This window comes from Danio rerio, chromosome 5 (assembly GCF_052040795.2).
Source record: "Danio rerio strain M-AB ecotype USA chromosome 5, GRCz13ab, whole genome shotgun sequence".
Lineage (NCBI taxonomy): Eukaryota > Metazoa > Chordata > Actinopteri > Cypriniformes > Danionidae > Danio > Danio rerio.
This window is the reverse complement of record NC_141025.1, coordinates 36,887,406-36,913,773: the sequence shown is the minus strand read 5'-3', so window position 1 is coordinate 36,913,773 and position 26,368 is coordinate 36,887,406. Positions and strand designations below refer to the sequence as shown.

The 26,368-nt window shown below is 34.9% G+C and overlaps 1 protein-coding gene and 1 long non-coding RNA gene across 2 annotated transcripts in view; one reads left to right on the top strand and one right to left on the bottom strand.

Moving 5' to 3' along the window:
• Window positions 1-21,287, top strand: part of rxfp2l (relaxin family peptide receptor 2, like) — an 84,467-nt gene extending 63,180 nt beyond the window's left edge. Inside the window, exons 15-19 of the mRNA XM_087253708.1 lie at window positions 971-1,200; window positions 11,588-11,998; window positions 14,252-14,464; window positions 16,689-19,573; window positions 20,604-21,287. Of these exons, the coding sequence (XP_087109834.1) occupies window positions 971-1,200; window positions 11,588-11,998; window positions 14,252-14,464; window positions 16,689-16,828 (994 nt within the window). The 3' untranslated portion in view covers window positions 16,829-19,573; window positions 20,604-21,287. The remainder of the gene's footprint in view (window positions 1-970; window positions 1,201-11,587; window positions 11,999-14,251; window positions 14,465-16,688; window positions 19,574-20,603) is intronic.
• LOC110438657 (uncharacterized) overlaps window positions 1-24,142 on the bottom strand; it is a 70,456-nt gene extending 46,314 nt beyond the window's left edge. Inside the window, exons 1-2 of the long non-coding RNA XR_015491418.1 lie at window positions 23,793-24,142; window positions 22,749-22,847 (exon numbers count right to left, since the gene is read on the bottom strand). This is a non-coding gene — a long non-coding RNA (uncharacterized LOC110438657). The remainder of the gene's footprint in view (window positions 1-22,748; window positions 22,848-23,792) is intronic.
• Between the last annotated feature and the right edge of the window lie 2,226 nt (window positions 24,143-26,368).

Here is a 26,368-nt window from a genome sequence, read left to right as displayed (position 1 = left end):
GAACCTTATAATACAAAGGTGACTACATGCACATGCTTAAGAAACTTGTTTAGCTTAAAAAGTGTTTTTTCAGATAAATCTAAAATGCTATGTTGGTCTCAAATGTAAAAAAAATAAATAAATAAAGTATTGTTTGTTTATACAATGAGATTTATTGGGATCTTTAAAACTTTATATACAATTTTAATGATGTTGTTGATAGTTAGTAATTAATACTTTGTTGAAGTAACCTACCCAATACTGGTATTCGCTAAAGGTTCAGTTTTTATGTGAACACGCTCAAGCTTAATTTCTTGATGAAAACTGCCATTATGTGCTCATCCTCATGTGACTCTAAACTAGTTTCTTTATCAGTAGAGTACAAAAGTGAAAAGAGAAATGTCTGTAATTAAGGTGAACAATTAATCGTCCTTCATATGATGGTTTCTGAAGCCATGAAAAGAATCGTCACAGGCAAAAAAAAAAAAGATAACTGTAAACACACTTTTTCTTCAACCAGATAATTTCAGCAAATGACTTGACTGAGTTCACAAAACTCATCTGAATGGTCTGAAGTGTGATCTAGTTTTCAGATATTGTCCCCAGCTGATCAAAGTGAAGATGATTTTCAGATTTGAATTTCAGTCTGTTCCAAACAACGGCATATATGACTGACAGTTGCATGGACTATTCCAGACAAATTTTTATGACATGCTTTTGACATTCTGAAACCTGACATCCTCAGTCTCCATGCACTTCATGATGCTAAAATAAAATGGATACGCCATTCCACACGAATGACACAAGGATGAAAAAAAATGATGACCAATTTTCACTTATGCATGAGCAAATCTAACCAATTGCAATTAAACGAACATTTATGAAATTACATGTGATGATTAAGCTTTATATGATTGCTTTCTGTTATGTGTAAAACAATTGAGCTTTTCTGTTTGTCTTTTTCTGTCATTTTTGTGTTGAACAATTTCAGTTATTTCAAGCGTTTTGAATTCTGTGGATATTCTCCAAATGTGCGGAGCTGCAAACCAAACACAGACGGAATCTCATCCTTTGAGAATCTGCTCGCAAACATCATTCTGCGGGTGTTTGTCTGGGTTGTCGCCTTCATCATTTGCTTCGGAAACATCTTCGTCATCTGTCTGCGGTCCTGTATTTCTTCAGAGAATCAACATCACACCATGGCCATCAAATCCCTTTGCTGTGAGTCTATTATACATCAAACATGAGCATGACACGGCCAATATCCGGCTCATATTCAACCCAAAGCTCAAAAGATCAATCAGTCAGTCAAAACATTAAACTAAAGCACTTCACACACAAAAAATGCCATTCACAATCTTCAGACATTTCAGATTGAAACAAGATTTTCAGCATCAAAAAAGTCAATAGATTATAAAGTTGGACTTTGTATTTCATTAAATATTGTTTTAGATACTAGTATAGTTGATATCTACATAGTGGGTTCATGTCGTTGGTAAGTTAATAAAATCTCCAGAAACGGTTTTATAAGCTCATTTATTCCTCTATAAAATACCAGTAAAATCAGAAGGTCCATGATTGACCATATATAGCCTAGTTCATGTCGTGAATATTAATGAGCTCTGCTCTGAAGTACTGCCCTTTACAGACAAACATACACAGAACATGATGTATGCTGAACACAGAGTAACGCTAACCTATTTTGCTAAATAAATCGGTTGTGGATAAAGGCTAAATTATATTTAAACTTGACAAAAGAGAATGATAGAAATGTATTGCGTTGTATTTCAAAGCTATAGTCAAAGAAAACACAGCCAGGAATTAATATCAGCCTCTGCATGAACAGGCGACTGTTGAGCTGAGTGATTTGACACGATTCAGCAGTCTTCATGTGTTTGTTGAAACATCCAAATTCACAACAAACACAATAAATTAACAAAAGGTGTAACTAATCATACCGCATGCCTCCTCAGAGTGGAGATGAATAAATGTGTAATCTGTAAATCTTGCATCCTGAGGCCAGTTTGAACATGCCTCATTCTGTCAGTGATACACAGTAAACAGTTTGGTGCTTGCGTTTTCAGAAAAAAAAAACATACATATAATTGAAATATTTGCATAAAATAACTAAGGGAGGAAAACTGTTGTATCACTAGAAAACGTTTGGATTATCAAACGCAGCCTGGGACGTGCATATTAATTTCAGAGCTTTTTATGATCTCAGAGATGCATAAATGTTCTGTTGATGACATCAGCTGCTCGTCAGGTGCAGATGAATGACCTAAAGTAGGCAGACATGCAAATGTGTAGGGTATAGCCTGTAGGTCTCATCAGAGTTTGTTTTGTCTTCTAAATTGGCCTGCTGTCCACGGGGTTTTTACACTCTTGGAATTTACATAAGAATGAGGAAACAGTGATGCCTCAGAGTATGCCAATTTCCATATACTGATCTTTTATTATTCTATTATGCCTTGGTATACCCAGATTTTCATCATAGGTCACTTTTACGTAAGATATTTTAAAAAACTCACTCAAGGCTGCGTGTATTTAATCAAAATACAGTCAAAACTGCAATGGACCCTTTTCACATTTCTGTGTTTCCCAGCAAAAGAATGTGTCATAGTTAGATAAACTTAGAAGTAAATAAGAGAGTACAAATTTTTTTTGTTTGTTTGTTTGTTCTTGTTCAAATAATAAATATATATATAAATATAAAATAAATAAATGACTGATAATGGTAGCCAGAAGAGAAAACAATGTCAAGAGTACAGTCCTGCCCATAGACACTGCATTACACCTTGTATAAACAGTAATTAGTTTTTATTTTTATTTTTTTTGTAATTTTATGCAAAGATGATTTAATACAAAGTATTGCATCATAAATGTGCACAGATTTTAAAAAAATCAAGATATAATAAATTTTCAAGATATCAAAATTAGGATGCTGATGATTAGACACATCATCGCCATCTTGTGAACTGAAACTATTTCAATTTAATAAAACCTCATGTTAAACTTCTTTAACTAAATTTACATTGTAAAAAAATGCTACAGATGTAAAGTTAGATTGTGAAAAAGGTCCATAGTCTAAACTTAAGTGTCATTTCAGATTAAAATAACAGTATTCATATTAAAAAAAAAAAAAATTTATTCCTCTGATGTCTAAAACTATTTGCAGATTTTCAATCTTATTTTAAATATTGAATTTGTGCTGGATGATATTTTTGTGGTAAATGTGATAGTTTTCATAAATCTTTGTATAAATAATTATCTAAATTATTATAATAATATACTATTAAATAATTTACTATAAATATAACTATATATGCGAATAAATAATACTATATAATAATAACAACAACAACAACAAAATGAATTAAAATTGAACCCTACAGTTACAACAAGTTTAGATGGTGCTATGGAGTATGTGGATATGTGTTGATATAACCAATCACCTGCAGTATGTTTTATATCAAAGTTCAAAAAGTTAAAGATGTTTGTCATAGAGATAAATAAGATTGTCGGCTTTCAGAAATGCCAGTGTATGAATGCAGGGTCTAATTTTGGAAGTTTGCAGGCATCAAACAAAGAAGCTTAAAGGGTCGTAGTTCCCTCTAATTGCAGAAATTACACACACGTCGTTATACACACTCAGCTAATTATACACATCAACACACAGCGTTGAAACTCACTAAATTATACATCTATGCAGTATCACAAGCTTTTAATAAACATCAAAACACACACACACACTACCGTGCCTGCTGGGCAGATAAATAATTATATCAGTGTCGCACAAAGTGAGCTCGTCAACTTATGGACGACCTCTTCGACACCTATGACGCACACTTCAGATTCATACCTAGACACATACACACACACACCTTCCTTCGCCCAGAGAAATGGAAGCTTATTAGAAAAGGTTGGATCAGTGTGCGATATCTAGAGCTGTTCAGCTGGGGATCAGAGTCTGAAGACTAATCTGTGTCTCGGTGATGGAGAGAGATAGCAGACAGGCGGCTGAAAAAGAGATGGATGGACAGGCAGAAGGCTAGATAGGTGCAGTTTTTCTTAACCCACATAGATTTTGAAAGGACACATCCCTCTCTTAAATGATCAAACCCTGTCACCTCGTCAGATGAGAGACATGCAGAGAGAGCAAAGGGTTTGTGTTGTGTCTCTGCAAATCTTGAGTTTCCCCACTGGGTGACATTGAATGAGTGCAATATGTTTGGTGGCGGCGGAAGTGTGTTTTCGAGCTGTCTTTGTAGGCCTTTCTTGTTCAGTTCAGATTAGAGTTCCACACAACAGAGCAGATTTACTAACAGCTTGCATCAGCGGAAAGCCTTTTGATAGTTAAGAAAATACTCTCAGGATTTAAAAAGGACATGAGTAAAACATTAGTGATGAAGAGGCATGGATATGATTTTTTTTTGCTGCGAACCATATTGCATATGCATTTTGAAAAGTTTTTCTTTTAGTTTTAATGAATCAAGCAAAATGAATTAGGAAGATTTGCTATAGTCAGTGGTATTTGTTGTATTAATTAAAACCCCCAAAAAGTGTACATTAAAGAATTCGTTCAACCAAAAAAAAAATTCTGTTGTAAATTACTTACCTTTATGTCATTCCAATCTCCTGAGATCTTCGTTGATCTTCAGAACACAAATTCAAATATTTTGATATTTTGATATTTAGATATTTTGAAATCCTGGAGCTCTCTGACCCTCCATTAATAAACAAGAGTTCTGAAGTGTTAAAAGCCAAGAAAAGAAACCAAAAACATTGTCAAAACTCTCCATGTGAGCTCAACTTTACACATACAAGGCTCTAGGATGACTTTGTGTACCAAATAACCTGTAGAAATTTTCATTTGCGCTTATAGGGCAACACAATACATGCATGTTGTGCTGCTGACTCTAATTGCATTATGTTGTATTGCCTGTATACACACTGATGAGTTGACGTGGAAGAAAAAGCTGGCAAAATTGACACACTGAAGTTGGTTTTAAAAGGTTTTTGGTTCAGAAGGTCTTCTTGGAGCGTGCATGGAATATTTTGACAATGTTTTTGGTTTCTTTTCTGGACTTTGAATACCTCAGGACTAGGCATGGGCCGGTATAAGATTCTGATGGTATGATAACCTTGGATATAAATATCACGGTTTCACAGTATCACGGTATTGTGATTACTGCTCTAAAATATATTATTTTTAAATATCTGTGTAAAAAACAAAACATTTTCCCCCTTTGAAGACATTACATTTTAATTTGGGTAACATTTATAATATTATGGACCAGTAAACATGTCAGGTTAAATAATTCAGATGAATTATTGACTTCTGCTGTCTTCACTAGTTTCAAAAACACTGTTTTTTTACAATTTAAAATGGCATCTTTGTAGATCTTTTCTGCTGGAGATACTGTTGTCCCAAAAAATGTAAATAAAAAATCTTACACAAACCTTAGAAACGGTATTGCAAAAAACTTTTACAGTTTTAAAACCTTGACTTTTCCAGACCACAGTATACCTTGAACATGGTTGTCATCCCATGCCTACTCATGAATCTTGCTGTTTATAAAGAGTCAGTTAGCTTCAAGATTTCATCAAAAAAATGATTTGTGCTCTGAAAAAAAATCTTAATTTGTGCTCTGAAGATAAATGAATGTCTCAGGGGATTATGATGACATGAGGGTGAGTAATCAATAGCGGTATTACATTTATTAGGGTGAACTAATCTAAACTACCTGGGGCACAACTAATTTTAATAACAATTAAACTGAAATATAAAAGTTAATGAAATCCAGTCAGTCTAACTGTCAGACAGTCAGGAAAACAGTAAGCATTTAAAATAGCCCTAGAAAATCTGTGAATCAAAATGCCACTAAATAATAAGTTATAATAGGTTGCAATGGCTTGCTTTATGATCACTGTACATAATAAACTTCAGTACTCACTTATTCAGCATTTGCCAATATGAACATACTAAGACTGGATCAATAGGCAATGTAGAATTAATAAATACCCACTCAACATTTCTTCAGAAATCCTCCAAAAATGTTAATAAAAAAATAAGCATAAGTCAGCTAGTGATGGTAAATTCGGATCATTTTACTGACTCGGATCTTTGAGTCTCGTTCATCAAGATGAACGAATCTTTTTTCGAGTCATTTCGTTCATTTGGTTCAATTTGCCAAAATATTATTAAAATGTTATGAATTGCTTCAAAACACATCTACAACTAGCCCAAAAGGTTGATTGCACGACAAATAAGTCATAAGTAGAATATAACAAGGAGAAAATAATAATTCAATGTTTACCTGCTCTTCTGTCTATGAAGGCATTTTTGTCTCTTTGCTCAGCTCACCTCTTCATGTCTTCAAATGTCAGGGGTTCATTCACGTTACACTGACAGTCACATATAATCTTAATCAATGCACAGTCTAAGCCGATAGGAGCCATGATCGTTTGTTCATCACATGACAGAATGACTCAAACCCGAGAACTCGAGAGATGAACAGATCAAAACTTTTTCCAGCTCTAAACGCGTATGATTGGTTCGTGATGAACGAGTGACTCAGACCCGATAGAGGACTCGAGAGGTGAGCGGATCAATTCTTTTTCCGGCTCTAAACGCATATGATTGGCTTCTGCCAATGTGATGAAGACTTGAAATTAACGATACTACCTGCACAAATGTGCGCACGCACGGATGAACGAATCACTCCCTGAGAGGACTCGTAGTTCCCGAGTCATATTGAAGATTCGTTCAAAATGAAATAATCGTTCATGAACGACCCATCACTAAAGTCAGCACATGGGCGACGCAGTGGTGCAGTAGGTAGTGCTGTCGCCTCACAGCAAGAAGTTCGCTGGTTCGAGCCTTGGGTGGGTCAGTTGGCGTTTCTGTGTGGAGTTTGCATGTTCTCCCTGCATTCTCGTGGGTTTCCCCCACAGCCCAAAGACATGTGGTACAGGTAAATTGGGTAGGCTAAATTGTCCGTAGTGTGTATGTGTGAATGAGTGTGTGGATGTTTCCAAGAGATGGGTTGCGGCTGGAAGGGCATTCACTGCATCAAAACATGCTGGATAAGTTGGCAGTTCATTCCGCTGTGGCGACCCCAGATTAATAAAGGGACTAAACCGACAAGAAAATAAATAAATGAATGAAGTCAGCACATGTAAAGTTGTTTTAAACAGTAAACTGCTTTCTTATATCAAAACTTATAGAATACAAAAGATGTGCCACTCGTATAGTTTTGAATGGGGAAAAGTGTAAAGGTCAATACGACAAATAAAGCCCTGACTTCCAGTGCAGGAGCCAATCAGCGATCGATATAGACTGAAGATTCTCTAAGGTAGGGGCTCAGACTAGACGTGAGTTTCTGTAGATTTTGTGTTTAATTTAATTGGCAATTCCTAATGTGAAATTTAGTAGTAAGCTTGGCAAACAGTTTTGGACAATGTGATGTTTCCCTATTCAAACAGTATTCAAACAAAGATGGCCGCCGAGTGAAAAAGACTTTGCTTAAATCTGCTTAAAGTATATATACTCATAACAGAAAAAAAACCTACAAAAACCTTGATGTGTAATTTTAAATTCAGGTCTATTACATTTAGCAGGATATTATTGTAGTGACTGCTGTTGTCAAGTATTCGTTCATACAGTTTTGCCTTGAACCGGAAGTTGCTAAGACTTTTATATGTATCTTTAGATACTTCCTGATAAAACAAAATATTGAGTAGGAATCGGGCATTTATTTTTGTAAATAATTTCCTCATATTAAGCTAAAAGTAAGAGGGGTGTGTTAAAGAATTTTGTGTCTAAAGTCATCCAACTGATGTCATTCATTCATTTTCTTTTCGGCTTAGTCCCTTTATTAACTCGGGTCGCCACAGCGGAATGAACCGCCAACTTATCCAGCACATGTTTCACGCAGCGGATGCCGTTCCAGCTACAACCCATCACTGGGAAATATACACACACACACACACACAACGGACAATTTAACCTACCCAATTCAACTGTACCGCATGTCTTTGGACTGTGGGAGAAACCAGAGCACCAGGAGGAAACCCCCGCGAACGCAGGGAAAACATGCAAACTCCACACAGAAACGCTAACTGACCCAGCCGAGGCTCAAACCAGTGACCTCCTTGCTGTGAGGCAACAGCACTACCTACTGCACCACTGCGTTGCCCTCAAACCGATGTCATCAAGGCAATTAATTGAAGATTACCAAAACCTTTTTTTTTCAGTGGATTAACTCACAAGGATTAACTGTTCATCTAAAGAATATCAATGCGCCCTAGTAAATAAACATTGTAAATTTGGGTCTCAGATTTTAAATCATACTGCTGTGCCCTTATACTTTACTTTTAGTCTTGATTAGCAGCCAAAGTATCATTTAGTTGACTCGTCTTGCACATGTTAACCCATTTTGCACCTCTTAGAAACTTGCACATGCCCCACCATCATCAGCTCTTGTTTGCACCCTAATTTACAGTGGTTTGTGCAGGGTTAGACAGTATGACATTGAGCTGATGCATCTCTGATCTTTAATTCACACACTGTCAGTAGAAAACTCACAAAATGAAATCTGGCTCTATAAATGCTAACTTTCAAAAACACAATCTCACAATGTGTGAAGTGTCTCATCTCAGAGGCCCTGAAGTGATGAATGAAAATACGAGTGGGGAGAGAGATCTGTGAGGGGAGGAACATGTTTTGGAGTGAATGAAAGTGTGTGGGGGATTCAGTGCTTGGTAATTATTAGATGAACAAACACCTCAGCAGGTTTCTGGGACACAGAGATAAAGAGAGCAGCAATAAAAGAGACGCAAACAGGCCTGGCCACACACTACCAGAGATAAATACTGAATGAAACCAAGAAACCATAGGAAGGTGACTGAGCAATAAGGGATTCCATGGAGCCATCTATGACAATTATTTTTAGGAGAGCACATAAACAACTTTTCTTTCAACAGAAATAAAGTCATTTCAAATGATGAAATTGAAGATTTACATAAATAACACTTTTAAGAACTGCTCGCTAAAATATTCATCTTTTAAATTGTTTTTTTCTGGTGATTAGTCATTTTAAAAGGACATACTCCTGTTTTTTTCCCTTGTTTTTAATATTTATGCTTCTGTTTTTTGTTCCATGTGGCATCTCAATTCTTCATCATTGCATATGAGCACACCTTCACCATTTTAATGTGATCAAGTTTTAGCATGCCATATTGAACAGACAAGGTTTAAAATTTTGAATGACACTTTATCCATGTAACATTTAAATTGGATTTGGTTGAGTATGGATTGGATTATATTTGTTTTGGTTGGACTTGACTAATTGTTTTTTAAAAGAGTAAGATCCATGTATGGGTTATCTACTGTCTAAATATATAAGTGGTGTAGCGGATAACAAACCTCTTGGTTCGGATCACTTTATGTTCTTTTAGTCATGGATCGGACCATTTTTCAGATCAGCCAAAATGGGGAGGAGGCAAATGTAATTTGCTTCCCATTTATTACAAAAACAGTTCTGCAAGAAACTTTTGGTTTTAACAAACAGAACTTAAAACCTGTAATTATATTAAAAATAAAATGAATAATCAGCTGATTAAAAATAAATGGTAAAATATTTAATACTGTGAAAAATTCACTGTTACTGTTGCTGATAACGCTAAATGTTGAAATCTAACATTTATTTTTGGTTTCATACTGATTGATTCAGTTCTTCAATCATAAAACTTGTGAACATGTTTCATTGCTAAATGGATCATTTTTTGAAGAATTATTCAGTGGCATATTTTTGATGGCGGGTCATATTGGTTAATAATGCAATTGCTGCCTACAACTTTCATTTTTGAGCATCAAGTTAAATGCATTGGTCATTTTAATCTTTACCATAAACATTAATGGTTTTATCTAAACTGTAAGTGGTTATTCCAGTACTTCTGTGTTATTTCACTGGTTGTAACTTCATTTTCAAACACAGATTTGAATGGAGCAATTTGAAGGATTAATAAACATATGCAAATTACCATAATTTATCATTTATGTTGCGTGGGTGTTGAGATCCCGATCATTTATTGATTAATTGTGCAGCTTACACTGAATGCATTAATGCAGGCTAAACAAGTAGTGACAGAAAACACCTTTAATGAAACCCACCACATCCCGAATAACTTACTACAACTTCTTCTGTCATCATTATATTTTACAGGAAAGCCTAAATGCTTTCATACATGTGATTTGAATCACAAGAGAGGTGATCTCTCTGTGATCATTAAAACTTAGGATTATTCATTCATTTTCTTTTCGGCTAAGTCTATGGAACAAAATCAATGCCAAATGTATTGAATTAAAAAGCTTGTAGAATAACACAAACTGAAAAAAATAATAGACTGAATTAACAAGTCCGTGCATTTTAATGATTTGAATTCCAGGGTTTTCTTTTTAGGTCCTGAAATTTAACATATCTGTTTATTTAAGCTGTGAATATTTTAACGAAAAATATTTAAAAAATATTTTCATACTTATAAATTCAATAATTCATATACAATTTTCAGATTTCACTTTCAAAATATTCAATACCCTTTAAAAATACGATGTAGAATATTCAAAGGGCAATTTTCAGTTCATTTTATTTGTTCCATATAAGTCCCTTTATTAATCCGGGGTCGCCACAGGGGAATAAATCGAAAACGTATCCACCATGTTTTACGCAGCGGATGGCCTTGCAGCTGCAACCCATCTCAGGGAAACATCCATACACACTCATACACTACAATTTAGCCTACCCAATTCACCTGTACCGCATGTCTTTGGACTGTGGGGGAAACCGGAGCACCCGGAGGAAACCCAAGCGAACGCAGGGAGAACATGCAAACTCCACACAGAAACGGCAACTGACCCAGCTGAGGCTCGAACCAGTGACCTTCTTGCTGTGAGGCGACAGCACTAAACTTAGGATTAATCTACAAGTAAAAAAAAATGTATAAGCCTAATTTGCGGGTCATGTGCATTCCAAACCGTGGATTGTGATCTTCATGAATCATGGATCAACCGTGATCCTTTACATCCCGAATATATAAATTCAATAACATTTTTTAAAATTAAGTAGTTTTTTTAGGTTGATAATTTTGATCTAAACAGCATATAATTTGAGTTTATTGTTTTTTATTTCCCCTACATTTTTTGCAGCTTTATATAAATGACCAACATTTAGTTTGATGCTTGTAAACAGCATGTTTTCATGATTTTCCTTTTTTTCCCCTTTTCATACAGTCTTAGTTTTAGCTATTTTATTAGTTCAACTAATTCACCTTATCTGTGTTAGTTTCCATGTGAGCCTTTCTAACTATCATTTGTAAGTTATTGCATCTAAAATAATTAGTCATATTTTTAGGACTAAAAGTGCCAGATCAATACCTGGACAGGTAAATGGATAGATGAATGAAAGATTGATGAATGCATGGAAAGGATGGACATGGCAAATGGCTGCATGGGCAGATGGACAAATGGGTCAGGGATGAACTGATGGCAATGGACAGATTGATGACAGCTTTTAAATGTAATGTTACATTTGTTTGTCTCCAATAGGTGCAGACTGTCTCATGGGTGTATATCTGCTTTTCATCGGTGCCTTTGACATCAAGTACTGCGGCGAGTACAACCGTCATGCTCAGATTTGGATGGAGAGCCTGTCCTGCCAGCTGATTGGCTCTTTGGCCATGTTGTCTACAGAAGTGTCTGTCATGATGCTGACCTACATGACACTAGAGAAATACCTGTGCATCGTCTTCCCGTTCCAGCATTACCGTGCCGGGCGAAAACAGACCCTGTGCTCACTGACCTTCATCTGGCTACTAGGATTTATCATTGCCGTTATTCCCTTCTGGGATAAACAGACATTTGGGAACTTTTATGGGCGGAATGGAGTGTGTTTCCCTCTTCACTCAGACCAGACGGAGAAACCTGGTGCTAGATGCTATTCCACAGCCATTTTTCTCGGTAAGGTCACTGGAGTGTACAGATTTTGTGCGCTATATGTTTGAGGGCTGAATAAGTCAGTATGTGTGCGTTTATGCGTTTGTTTATGCGCAGCTCTACAAGTTCGGGACTTGTAGAGCTATGCATTGATGGATTACTCTTCAGCGTTTGGACTCCCAGCAGTGAATATTAAAACTCATTGAACTGAACTGAGCTAGTCTATATACTGTACTGAACGTAAACTCTGAAAACTGAACAGGACTGTTTTAATTCACTATAATCTTCTATGTGAAGCTGCTTTGACACAATCTACATTGTAAAAGCGCTATAGAAATAAAGATGAACTGAGCTGAATTATTCTCTGAAGCTGACTTAGCAGTTAATTACTTTTTTTGGATCATTTAAAAATTGTACAGCACATTTACTAATTAAACAACGCTCTATATCAAAAGGCTTTCAGTTAATTCAATTTAGGAGGGTAAATCATATTTGTTCTGCTATCAGTGGTGTAAAGTAAAATATTACAAATACCGGTACTCAAATTACTGTAATTCAGTAGTTTTTCTCAGGAATTGTAATGGACTAAGTAGTTTAAAAAATGTGTACTTTCACTTTCCCTGAAGTACATTTTAAGTGATGTATCTGTACTTTTACTCCACTACTTTCCTTCAACCTGCAGTCACTAGTTTATTTTTTCTTGTCTATGGGGATTGGCTAAGTAAAAAATCCGTCCTGTGATTCCTGTACAATCAAAACGCACATAGAAAAGTAAATAGCAACCATACAAACAACCTTTAAGACAAGGGCACTTCATAAATGCAGCAAACCATATTAAAAGTGTCCAAGATGATGTCCAAAATCAATGACCCAGAGGCTGTTTAAACTGCCTGTCACTGATGAGATGATGGCAGATGTTTACTCTATGACTAAACTTGCCAAATAGACTTAAACAATCATTAAATGTTCAGAATGTTAGGTTTACACACACACACACACTCGAATTGCATGTAAAAGCATCAGCTTTTCACGGAGTAATACTTAACACTCACTACTTGAGTACTTTTAAAAGGGCTGCTTTTTATTTATACTTTAAGTTAATATTTACAACCGATACTTTTACTCTACTTGATACCTAGAAAAAAGACCTAGAAATGCTTAGTTCAAGTGTTTACACTTAGCTGATGATTGATTATAAGCAAGTTTGGCATGCTGTCCCGGGAGAGAGCCCTGAGCTCAAAGGTTCTTGAGCCCTGGGCTCCCTCCCGTTTGGAGGGCGAGAGGGGAGCCTTGAGCTCAGGTAGATCTCGACAACTCCCCCTTGATAAGAGCTGACGACTAAAAATTGAATGCTATGAAAATATATGCTGCATGGTGAGAGATTAACTGTAGTGCAAAATTTAGATTTATCAATTCACTTGTTGTGCATGTTTTTGGAATGTGGGAGGAAACCGGAGGACCCGGGGAAAACCAACGCAAGCACGGGAAGAACATGCAAAGTACACACAGAAACGACCACCGGCCTGTTAAAGGACTACAACCGGTGACGTTCTTGCTGTGGGGCGACAGTGCTAATCACTGGGCCACCGTGTTGCCCTATGGAGGGAAAGGTGAAGAGGTAGGGGTGGAAGGCGGGATTCTTCAAATCGAAGATGACTGTAGTGAAAAACCCTGGGTCTTTATAGTGGGTTAGGAATGGCCTGATTGGTGGATCATGCATGCTAATGCAGAACCAGCCGTGTTCAATCATAATCACGTGCTCCTCTCGAAATTAGTTTATAAATAAACTTCACAAAATAAAACAGCTGCCAAGTAGATGCCTCATTGTGGGCATGTTTCAAGCATACGCAAAAAAAATGTGGGGTTGGAAAACTAACTCTGGGAAAAATGTTGCATTTTTACATTAAATGTTGCAAAATACATTTAAGAACTTATCCCAAATATTGGGTTTGCTCATCATGTTAAGCCTTTAAAAAAATGAAAAAGGTTGGTTACTGTATATAACAAAACAATTACTACACAACCATTAAAGAGCTTATTTATTTTGCTGAACACTTTATGTGTGAATGAAAGTGTATGGGTGTTTCCCAGTGGTGGGTTGCAGCTGGAAGGACATCAGATGCGTAAAACATATGCTGGATCATTTGGCAGTCGATTCTGCTGTGGCGACTTCTGATTAATAAAGGAATTAAGCCGAAAAGAAAATGAATGAATGAACGAATGAATGAACTTTTGAGTCAATGTTACTGATATTTGTTGTGTATGTTTTTCTTTCAGGTCTGAATCTGCTGGCTTTTGTGATGATCGTATTTTCTTACTCCAGTATGTTTTACTCAGTCCAGAAGACAGCAAAGACAGCGCGTCAAACAGTATATGATCGGGAAGTGACTATTGCAAAGCGATTTTTTTTCATCGTGTTCACTGATGCCCTGTGCTGGATCCCCATCTTCCTCTTGAAGATACTCTCACTGCTAAGAGTACAGATCGCAGGTAGGGTGAAAAAAAATGTGTGATCACAATTTTCAAGCTAATTTATGCTGACAGCACACTGCCAGGTTATTATGAGTGTATGTCTTAACTCATAATTGGTGAGACCGCAGTTTAGATGCAGATTAGCTAATGATGGTCATGAGGCAGCCCATTAATTACTGTGGAGAAATAAAGCCTGTGTATTGCAAATCACTGCAATATCCGTGCCTGCTTTCCAATCAATGATAATGCAAATTCCCCTGGCTTGTCCTTCTGGGTCTGGTGTTGAATGTATAAAGAAGGATTTACTGGACCTAACAACTAGATCTGATCTCTGCACCAGCAGACATCGATTTATTTAAATTTTCTTTTGCGAATTATGCACTATTGCATTTACATAACTACAATGCATTTACATAACCCCAAATTGTTTAACAATTTCAGTTTTTTTTCGACACATTTCTATACATAATAATTTTAACAACTCATTTCTGTTAACTGATTTTTTTTCCCCATGATGACAGTAAATAACATTTTACAAGATATTTTTAAAATAGTAGTATTCAGCTTAAAGTGACATTTAAAGGCTTAACTAGATTAAATTAAGTTAATTTGGCAGAGTTGGGGTAATTAGGTCATTGTATGTCCATGTTTTTTATTTTTTATTTTTTTGTAGACAATTGAAAAAATATATATTGTTTGAGGGGGCTAACATTATGGACCTGAAAATGTTCTTTAAAAATAAAAACTAAAGTAAAAGTAAAAACTGCTTTTATTCTAGCCAAAATAAAACAATAATAAGACTTCCTCCAGAAGAAACAATATGATAGTAAATAGTGTGAAAAATGCATTGCTTTGTTAAACAGTATTTGGGGAATATTTAAAAAAGAAACAAAATCATAGGAAGACTAATAATTTTGACTTCAACTGCACCAACTACATCCACAAAAATAGAGTATAGAACATTTAATTAATATCTGTACCTCTAGAGGTAAAACAGACATGTAGTTATAGGCATAACTAGCATAACTAATAACTAAGGACAAAAAAGTAGGACTAAATAAATTCAAAATTTAAAGTAACAAACCAACATACAAAGATGGATGATTTTCCATGACAATATATGATCAGCTTGATGTATCAGATTCAGAAAAAAAAAAAACTTTGTGGCTACTATATTTATTTAAAAAAACTTACTTAGTGGCTGTTTCAAAGCGTAAGTTTCTAAAAATGTGCAAATGACAAATAAGTGCATTGCTGAAAATGACTTATTCATGTGCATATTGCATATCAAGTCAAAAGGCTAACTGTGTACAATATGAGCGCATACATAAGACACCTGAGGCAACCAAAACATCAGCAGCAGGCTACAAGACTGTGTGCAGAAGAATTTGTTGGTGCTGGCTTGTAGTGGATCCATGTGGATAAGGGATTGTTTATAGCATCTTGTTGTCTGTATCTGTTATCTGTTTTGACAAAGTACATTTTTACATTATTGTCAAGTGAATCTACCTTGAGAGTGAAGGTACTAGGTTATAGCTATCCTTCAAATGAAAGTATGAAAATAATGAATTTTAAATGAGAAGACATATATTCTTCTAATTGAGACTTACTATATTAATAACTTTATTAACTTACAGGCATAGGTAATAAAATCAATAAATCATGAATTTTGTATTTACTATTGATATTAATGCTGCTATTATTTTTATTATTATTTCTATTATTATCATAATCATTATTAATATCATTATTAACAACAATATTATTATTATTTTTATTATTATTATTAATAATAATAATAATAATAATAATAATAATTTTGTTTCCAGAAAATTGGCCATTTGGTGAGAATAACAATTTGTTTTATCTTCTTCTTCTTCTACCAAATACACATTCCTTAACTTTTATATATAAAATTATATTATATACTATAAAAAGTATATATTATTTTTATTAAAAGGATTACATCTCTTTGTTGATTTAATTTTTTTTCTTCAAGCTGAATTTTTAAGGCAAACACAACAGACAAGCAAGTAACCAGTCTAAGCTGAGAGGTGCATTTTGATTAGCAGATGTCTGAGACCTGAAGCCTTGGGTACAACAAAGATTAGACATTCAACCACCATGAGCACACACGTACACTTATCAGCTAGAATGGATTTGCAGTTCTTCCCTTGGACAATGCAATTTAATCTGCAAGCTCTTCTCTCTCTCTCTCGTTCTGTCTGTCTCTCTTCTCCAGGTACTATCATTCTGTGGGTGGTGATTTTTATCCTTCCTATAAACAGTGCCCTGAACCCCATTCTGTACACAATCACAACCAGCGCGTTTCAGCAGCGACTTAAACAGTGTCTGAAATATCGCTGCCAGCAGAGTAACTGACACAAACACACACTATGCATCTGCTCTGAGATTAATATTCCATGTGGATTAAAAAGTGAATAGATGACAGGATAATGACCCCACACACATACAGTACACACACGCACAAACACACTCAAGAAGCTCTCCTCCTCTGCACAAGTTAATAAGGCTTAGAGAAGCCTGCAGGGTTGAAGAAATGAGAGCGCGCACAGCCACATTAACCAGCAGACCATCATCAACAATATATGCTTATGCAATTAATATGTAAAACCAGCCTTATATGGAAAAGCAAAGAAAGCACATACAGTAAACCTAAGAAACTTCAACTGCCATAAAGACCTGGAGCAGCGCATGTGTACCAGGAGAAAGCCAAACTCTGTGGCTGTCAGAGGAGCAGATAGGAGACTGTTCGGGACGGACCCGGCGGGATGAGGATTGGAATGCTTCCGACTGATTTAATTGCATTTTTGTTTGCTTGTGTGGATGTGTTTGGAAAACAAAGAATCAGGGATGGCAGTTGCATATAGTCAGGAAACATTACTTGAAGGGCCGTTCATGACACCTTTATAATCATGACATGACATGTCAGGAATATGAATGAATTTTTATGATAACTGCTATTAAGTGTCATTCGCTCAGTTATGTCATTTTAAATGCAAATGTGACATTGTTTGATATGTCTTTGTTATGACAACTTGACTTTGCTATAACAACATGCTTTGTCAAAAATCTTTCATGATGCAATTTTAATGGGTTAGATGCACACAGACTTTTAATTTCAGTCAGCCAGCCCCAGGGCTTCTGGTGAATTGTCATTCCAAAATTGACGCATTTAAGATCTGATTTCTTTACAAAACAGTGATCTTCACTGCTTGGCTAAGATGCACTATATGGTGGGTCTCAAACCAAACAAGAAGCACTTCATGTCTTTAAAATAATTAATTTTACCCCAGTGTTTTCAATAGAGTTTCTGTGCTAGCTTGCAGCTTATGATGGTGCCTGTGTTTCTACCTCTTTTCACGCTTTAATAAACAAATAAATTCTTAAGTCTATTTAACTGAATGTATTGTAATTACATTATAACAATAATGCTGTAAAATAAAGCTTATGAAACTGAAAATTGTCACGTTGACCTTTTATCAGAAGTTCATAATTGGCTGAAAAACACGGGATGTGCATATAGCCCATTGTGTCATGGATATTCTTCTGATCACTTTTATCACAACAAAACAGTTTACAGTTACAGCTTCTCTGGTGTCGGTACTCTGTCAAATAAATTTATAACAGCTTAATAATAATTGATGACATTTAAATGCCAAATTCAATTGGCACCACTAGTAGTTTAGGTTAAAAATTCATATTACAAGTGTACTTGCATAATTACATTCATGTTTATGACGGATTTATGACAAGTTATGTTGTCTTGGTATTGTCAAATTGTCGTGACAAAGACACTGACAGGTTGTGATGTATTTGGTTCTGTAAAGTTGTGATAAAGACATTTCAAACAATGTCACTTTTGCATTTTAAAGGACAGCTGACAAATGACACTTAATGACTGTTGAGCATGCAAAAAAAATGTCATTCATATTCATGATATGTGTCATGTCATAATTGTGTCATGTCATTTATGAACACCCCCTTCAAGTAACGTGTTACCAAACTGAAAATGAATATGGTGGAGAAGGAAGTATATGTATTGAAACGATTCAACCATGAAAGATCACAATAAAAAACAATCACAGCACTAAAATGTACAAAGGAATAGATACTGTGTGTGTTCACATTGACATCAAATGATTCACGTTGCTGTTATTAAATTACATGACCTTTATTGTGTGATTTTATTATCCATGAAGTTCACAGCTTTCTTTTGTCTGATGTGATTGTCATTTGTCTAAAGTATGTAAAAATGAATGTAAAAACCAAATAATTGCAACAAATAAATAATAATTATTTAAATATACATAACTGAAGCAGTTTGGCAGCACTGATTTCTTTTCCTACATCTGGCGTACTGTAATCAGCTTTCAGACAATGTTTTGTAAGAAAGACTTAGGATGGAGTTCATTATCAGAGAGTGGCTTTACTGAGGAAAGACACTCCCTGATCTCCCTTGCAGTGCTCAGGCTTAATAAAAAAGCATCCAAGGTCAGTCATCTGCTAACTGAGCTGTATCATTTATAGCTGCAGGTTAGTGTTTGAGTCACAGAAAGTCAGACAACAAAGCCTGATTCGAATATCAATCTATTCTGCTCAAACAAATACAGAAGAAATGGGCCCAGGGAGCATTCTTGCATTGCCCACCCTAAATTACATCGGTGGACATGAAATCAGTTCATATTACAGGCTGCTGTGGTTATATTAATTGCCTAATTAAAAGTCTCACATTATGGATCTATACTTTTTTAATGTATCATCCTTGAGAAGCAGTGGAAATGAACATTCCTGGTTTTGTGCACTGAGCATACAGAGAATAAGGATTTGGATTTTCCCACTTTTTAAATTTAATAACTTTTAACTGAAAGAAATTCAAGCTTGTATTTTGGTTGCTTTACCAAGGAATAATATATATTTGGTCACAATTGACTTGATGTTCAAAAAAGTATTTTTAAGTTTCAACCTAAAGCTTATAAAAAAGATTTCTGACATAGATTTTGCAGATAAACAAATTAAACTTCGGTAACATTTTAGAATAACTATCCGTTGTAACTAATTAATAGATCATTAATAAACTGTTAGTTAATGAGTTATAAATTACTTGTTGAATAAAAGTTAATAGTTTGTTAATTATCTATAACCGTGCCTTATAGATAGCCAAAAGATAACTCACAGGCTGTTAGTTAACAAGTTCTAAACAACTTGATACTGTATTTTAATGATTTATAACTATACCTAATGTATTAGCAATAGATCATGAACAAGCTGTTAGTAAAGTACTTATAGTATTTAATTATCAGTCAATAGTTTATATATGTTATTGGGACGTTATTCTAGTTGCAACTATTCTTCATTTATTAACTGTTAGTAAATAAGAAATAGTTGCAGCTTTAGATAAAATGACCCAATAACATTCTTTAGCTAATAACTAACACTTAACTAATATATTAACTCACATTTTACAGATCAATTGGTCATAGTTTGTTAACCACCTACCAGTGAAACCTTTGTAGAACAGCAAATGGATGGAACAAGTTCAAGCTACAGAAATTTGATGTAATATTTAAAAAATAAATAAATGAATAAATAAATAAATAATATATATATATATATATATATATATATATATATATATATATATATATATATATATATATATATATATATATACTGTATGCATTCATAGGCTTTTCTGTGTGCTGAATTTAAACCAAAGAAACTTTATAGATGAAATTTGTAATATTGTGTTTAATGTATAGAAACACACATACTGAGCCATCACATGGCAGAACAGCAGTATACAACAAAATACAAACCCATGAGGTTTGTTTTCATTTAAACATGAAAACAAAATAAATACAAATTATTTTATTAAAGTCCAACAAAAGTTTTACTGGTGTTATTAGATGGTAAACAAACTATGAACAACTGATCTGTAAAGTGTGAGTTAATATATTAGTTAAGTGTTAGTTTTAAGCTTATGTATGTTATTGGGACGTTATTCTAAAGTTGCAACTATTCCTCATTTACTAACATTTAGTAAATGAAGAATAGTTGCAACTAAAATCATGCCCAATAACATATATAAACTATTAACTGATACTTAAGTCTTTAGTAACTACTTTACTAACAGCTTGTTCATGATCTATTACTAGTTTATTAGGTATAGTTATAAGTACTTAAAATACAGTTAACAAGACATTTAGGACAGCTTGTACTGTAAGTTATCTATTGGCTATAAAAAAAGGCACAGTTATAAATAATTAACAAACTATTAACTTTTATTTAACAAGTCATTTATAACTCTTTACCTGAAAGTTTGTTAATGATCTATTAACTATTTATAACGGATAGTTATTCTAAAGTGTTACTGAAAACAGGAGCATTCTGTCTTTTTTAATGCTCTTGTAAAGTCATGCCATAGTTTTACGCATGGAAGTAAACCGAGAACCATCTTTTCAGTGGTCTTCGTCTACTTGTTTGGTTTTCACAAATGTAATGTGTGCATTTATATAACACATTTGTCGTGTATTCCCCCAAAGCACTTTACAATCATGAGAGGGGCCCCTGTGAACTCATTAACTCAGATGTATTTTCTTGTTATGCCCAAACTTTGTTCACTGTAGGTTTTGCTAAGCTAACTCTGTAAAAGTCAATGCTTTCCTTTGCATTGAACTTTAAGCATATTACATTCAGAGATGTTGTTTATGCTGTATGTTGTTTATTAATCTGCATTACACATGAACTAAAGTTTAAAATATGATATCGTAGTGGACCACCCCTTTAACGACAATAATATGATAAATATCCACATGCCTGAAAAGTGGCCTCAGTGTTGTTCTTTTTTTACCAGCTATCAGACAATCTATTTATCTAATCGCTACAACAGGTAAGGCACAATCAAAACTGAAGGGATAAAAAGAGAGTGCATAAAACAGAAGGGGAGGTCAGAGAGAGATAAAGAGAGAGAACTGCAATAAATCTAAAACCTACCTAATTCAACATTGTGAATAAAACTTACAGCATGCAACTGCTACAGGCCATTTTTCATAAAGACAATTGCATCAACGCATTTCTAGGCATTACATTGTTATCTAGAGCAGGTGATAACAATGAGAAGGAAGCACTGAAGTACAAGGAAATTAATTGCTGTGCAAAAGACCACCAGCCTGTGTCAAGCTCTTGGAAAAAAACAGGAAACCACTTTGGATTCTAGGCAGATGATCAACAGGACATCACATTAGTACATTGCTAATCTGGCACATGCTTTGTTACCTGTCATACTGAATTAGGAAACCCTCATTTAGGGTAACCTCGAGGTTTAGTTTAAATGCTGAAGAAGATCCTCCTGATCCTTTGTTTTGCTCAAATTTATTTCCAAATAGGCTTATTTCATTGATTTTATATACTGTAGGTTTATAAAGATAATTCCTCCACTTAAAATATAATCCTTGCTTAAGAGATTAATTACTCTTTTACAATAACAATTGTTTACAATTAGACAAATTGATGATAGTCCTTTAACCCTCCTGTTGACGAGCAGTTCAAAAATGACCCGGGAACTATTACGACAGCAGAAAACAACCCAAACAACCATTTTTAATCTTGAAGTTTGGTAACTTTTTCTAAAATGAGCCCAACATTTAAGGTACAATGACTATAATGAAATATTATAAAGAAACCATTAATCAAACCATTTTAAAACCACAAAAACTACTGCCGCACACATGCACACTCCAACACTCTCTCTCTCTCACACACACACACACACACACACACACACACACACACACACACACACACACATTAAGGGTCTGCTGCTTTAACTTTTATGAATATTGTCTTCCTAAACCATTTTACACTTCTTCTCTCATTAGAAAATAAACCCTTTCTTTTAGTCAAATCATGAGCCCACTGATTAAACATTGATTAAATACTGCTCACTTATGAGGGAAAACCTAGACATTGCCAGAGATTTAACGAATGATGCTGTCGTTTCTTTATGCAAAATAGATGTGAAGATTGAAGTTAAATATAGCTGCTTTATTTTAAAAGCTTAATAACACTGTAAACTAAACCTTTATACAAAATTCCAAGACAACAGCAGTGTTAAAGCAGACCTTGATGGAAGCAGAGCTGTTAAGAAAATGAGCTGCAAGTTGCAACAAGCACATTTGTTGGTAAGTTATTGTGAAGACTGCATTTTTATATGTGTGTGTGTGTGTGTAGTATGTATTTATTTATTTACATATTAAAAATAGATTGCTTAAATACTCACCCTCAGGTCATCTAAGATTTAAGTAACTATTTCCATTCAGAAGAACATCAAAGAAGAAGTTTAGCCAAAACTGTGGTCCTTAATGCAGATCCCAGCACTCTGAAAATCAGAAAAAAGGCAAAACAAAAATAAAGCCTATATAGCTCCTGACAAAATATTGAGCTCTTATGGAAAAAATAAAGATAATTATCGTTAATGCACAGCCTTGCCCTTGGCTAATGGTGCTGAGAACATTCACAACAGTCTGCAGTACTGACATTCGATGCACTTTATGTGCATCTGCAAAAATCACACGTGTTGAGCTGCAGTTTGCTTTAGCCCTCATCTCATTGGAAAGACGTTCCTCAGCCTACATTTTTGCAAAACATAAAATGCATTCTGGGTGACAAGGTGGCTCAGTAACATATGCTGGATAAGTTGGTGGTTCATTCTTCTGTGGCGACCCCTGATGAATAAAGGGACTAACTTGAAGGAAAATGAATGAATGAATGAATGAATGAATGAATGAATGAATGAATGAATGAATGAATGAATGAATATTCATCCCCCTGGGCAAGTTTTGTTGCATGTTTCAGATAGGTCACCCAATACCAGCAAACCAGTGACATAAACACTTCCCTACACCCAACCAACAGTTTTTAAAAGCAAACATAGAAGTGCACTGCGACCACAATTTTATCATGATTTTACATTGCTTTTGTCTATTTTGTGCAAATGTGCTTCACTGGACTTGAACCCAAGCACTCTGCATCACAAGTACAATACTGTCCAAAGCGAGCTACTGATCAAATTGACTACAACGGAAAAGTTGTCTATATGGAGACAGTGAGGCAAACATATTTGATTATTATGGACATCAATAAGGGGTTTCGTGGCATTTATTTGGTTGTGCAAATAACAGCAACAAAAATGATGCTCAATTCTGTGAAATATTGAAAATAAAATTAACCCTTTGAAATTCAACTTCAGAACTGTGACCTTCAGCATGTACACATTATAATGTTAAAGAGGTTTAATAGGCAATAATTAGATTGTAAACCTTACCATTTAGCTGGAGTGCAGTGCAGTAACATTATTCTGTGCTTCTAAATGGCTGTACTTTTTTCCCATGTTCCTGGTGCACACAGCCAAATTGCTTAAAACTGCATCTCCTCACGTAGCCTATTGTTAGGACACGGGGCTACAATGTAACCTGCTAACCTAATGTTTACGTTATACGTTTGTACTACGTTTATACGTTTATACTATTTGCTCAGAACCACCGGAACTCTGAATCTGCGTCTTGTTGTTGTCCACTGTTACTGTCTTGTTGGCTGTTACTGTCCACCGGAGGTAGCATTTCGGTCACGGACGCATACTTTAAGAGCCTTCCTAAGTCAAACACGCGGTTTTCCGACAAGCCAACCAGGGGTGCTGAAATATAATCGACTGAATGTCAGTGGGCGGGTTACAATAACAAAAACAAAAGACACTTAACTCATTTTCTAGGCAGAATAACTCTTGTTTTACAGATAAACAACGTTCACTTGACATGTTTCTTAAATATCTGCTACCATATTATGGTATTTGTATGCTCTAGATCAGTGGTTCTCAAACTGTGGTACTTTCCTCCTAGTGGTACGCGGAGGAATCGCTGAATAATGAAAGAAACAATTAACACTTTTAATCCTTTAATGCGTAATATAACATTGATGTGATCAGCATTGGCTGTTTTGTGAAGCGTGCGATCACAACTCTGTGCTTAGAATGTTTATTTTAGTGCATTGTGTCATAAGCTGCTGAAAATCAGTTTCCGAAGTTTAAGAATTGATTCTGAAGCGTGATTTGACTGACATGAAAAGTGGCCAATCACAGTCGACCTTGTCTAGTTGCGTGAAACGTAAGGGCGGGACAAAGGCTTTCTGTGTTGCAGAGACAGAAAAAACAACTTAAAAACAAATGTTTTGTTGGAATAATGCTTCTCGGATATGGAAGGCCGTTGGGGCCAAAACGTCTGCAACAAACGTGTTAACGCGTAATTGCGTGTTAACACGTAATTTACGCGTTAACACGTCATTTACGCGTTAACACGTTGGTACGTGTTAACACGTCATTTACGTGTTAACACGCAATTTACGTGTTAACACGTTTTTTTTAAACTAGTCTCATTTTTTAAAGTGCTATCATTTATTCATTCTCCAAACTGCTTTTTTAAAAATGTATAATGTCATGTATTGTATTATGAAAGGCCAGACATCTTCTGTAATGTTATGTTTGATGGTATAATAATGTATAATAATAATAATGTTTGTTATTCAGCTGCTGAGATTACTTTGAAAAATGAGTCCAGAGAAATCAGAATGAGATTAATTTGACAAGGGTGTGCAAACACACAAGAAATGTTTTTTTTCTTCTCAGGAGCACAGATACATAAATACAAATCAACACAAGAAAACAGAATGACATAAGTGGATAAAGTAAATACAACATTTTGGTAACAAAATCATAAACAGTAAGGGTTGTGTATATTTATGACTATAAAAACAGGCAGCAACTAATCTAATAATGAAGATCTATAGAGATAAAGATGTGTAGAAAGGTCAGGCAGATGCACAGAAATAATCCTCTGTGCTGACAGTCCGCTGCAGTCTTATGTCTGATTTGGTGGCCGATCCAAACCAGACAGTAATTGAATTTTTGTCAGAGGAAATGGCTGCAGATTCTACATTCTCATACTGTATATAACATGTCATAAATTACTAAGCACAAATTATTAAATGCAGAGTAACCTATCTTGCTGAGGTTTATGTCTGCAAATAATTTACATATTGTATGACTAACATTTTATAGCAATCCGGTTTTCTTTATAATATATATTTATGCATGTAATATATATTTGTTTGCAGAACTTTGCACTAGATATTTTTGTCTCTGTACTGGAAGCTCCAATCACCAAGACAAAACACTCCTTTGTGTAAACGATTGAGGTAAAAAAAAAAAAAGCCAAAATTATGATTTACTAAATCAAAAGTACAAGATAAAGTCAAAATAATGATTTAATAACGCAAATTTATGATTGAATAATTCTGTAAAAATTACATTACAACAACAGGCGGTAAAAAAAAAACAATCTAAATGTGTAACAATTATCTAAATATTTTGTATAATAAAACCTGATATAGTTAAAATGTTTTACATAATTGAACATTCATGTACATATTTGTGATTATAATGGACACACACACACACACACACACACACACACACACACACACACACACACACACACACACACACACACACACCTTTACCTTTGAACTTGTGGGGGAAACCAGAGCACCCAGAGGAAACACAAGCCAACACAGGGAGCAGGAATGGGCAAAAATACACTGAACCACATTTTAAAATAAAATCCCAAATCCATCAATTTTACATGTATCAATATAAACTACAAAATACAGCAGCCACAAATGTATCAAAGTAAAGTTCTATATATCTTTTATTTTAAAATACACAAAATACTTTTACAAGCGAGCAGGAAATTTCGTCACGAAATAGGCATATTTGGTCACCGTTCACCGTTACACTGCTTACATGAAGTAAACAATGTTTGACAGCAACAGGGCTTGAGCAAGTTTAAA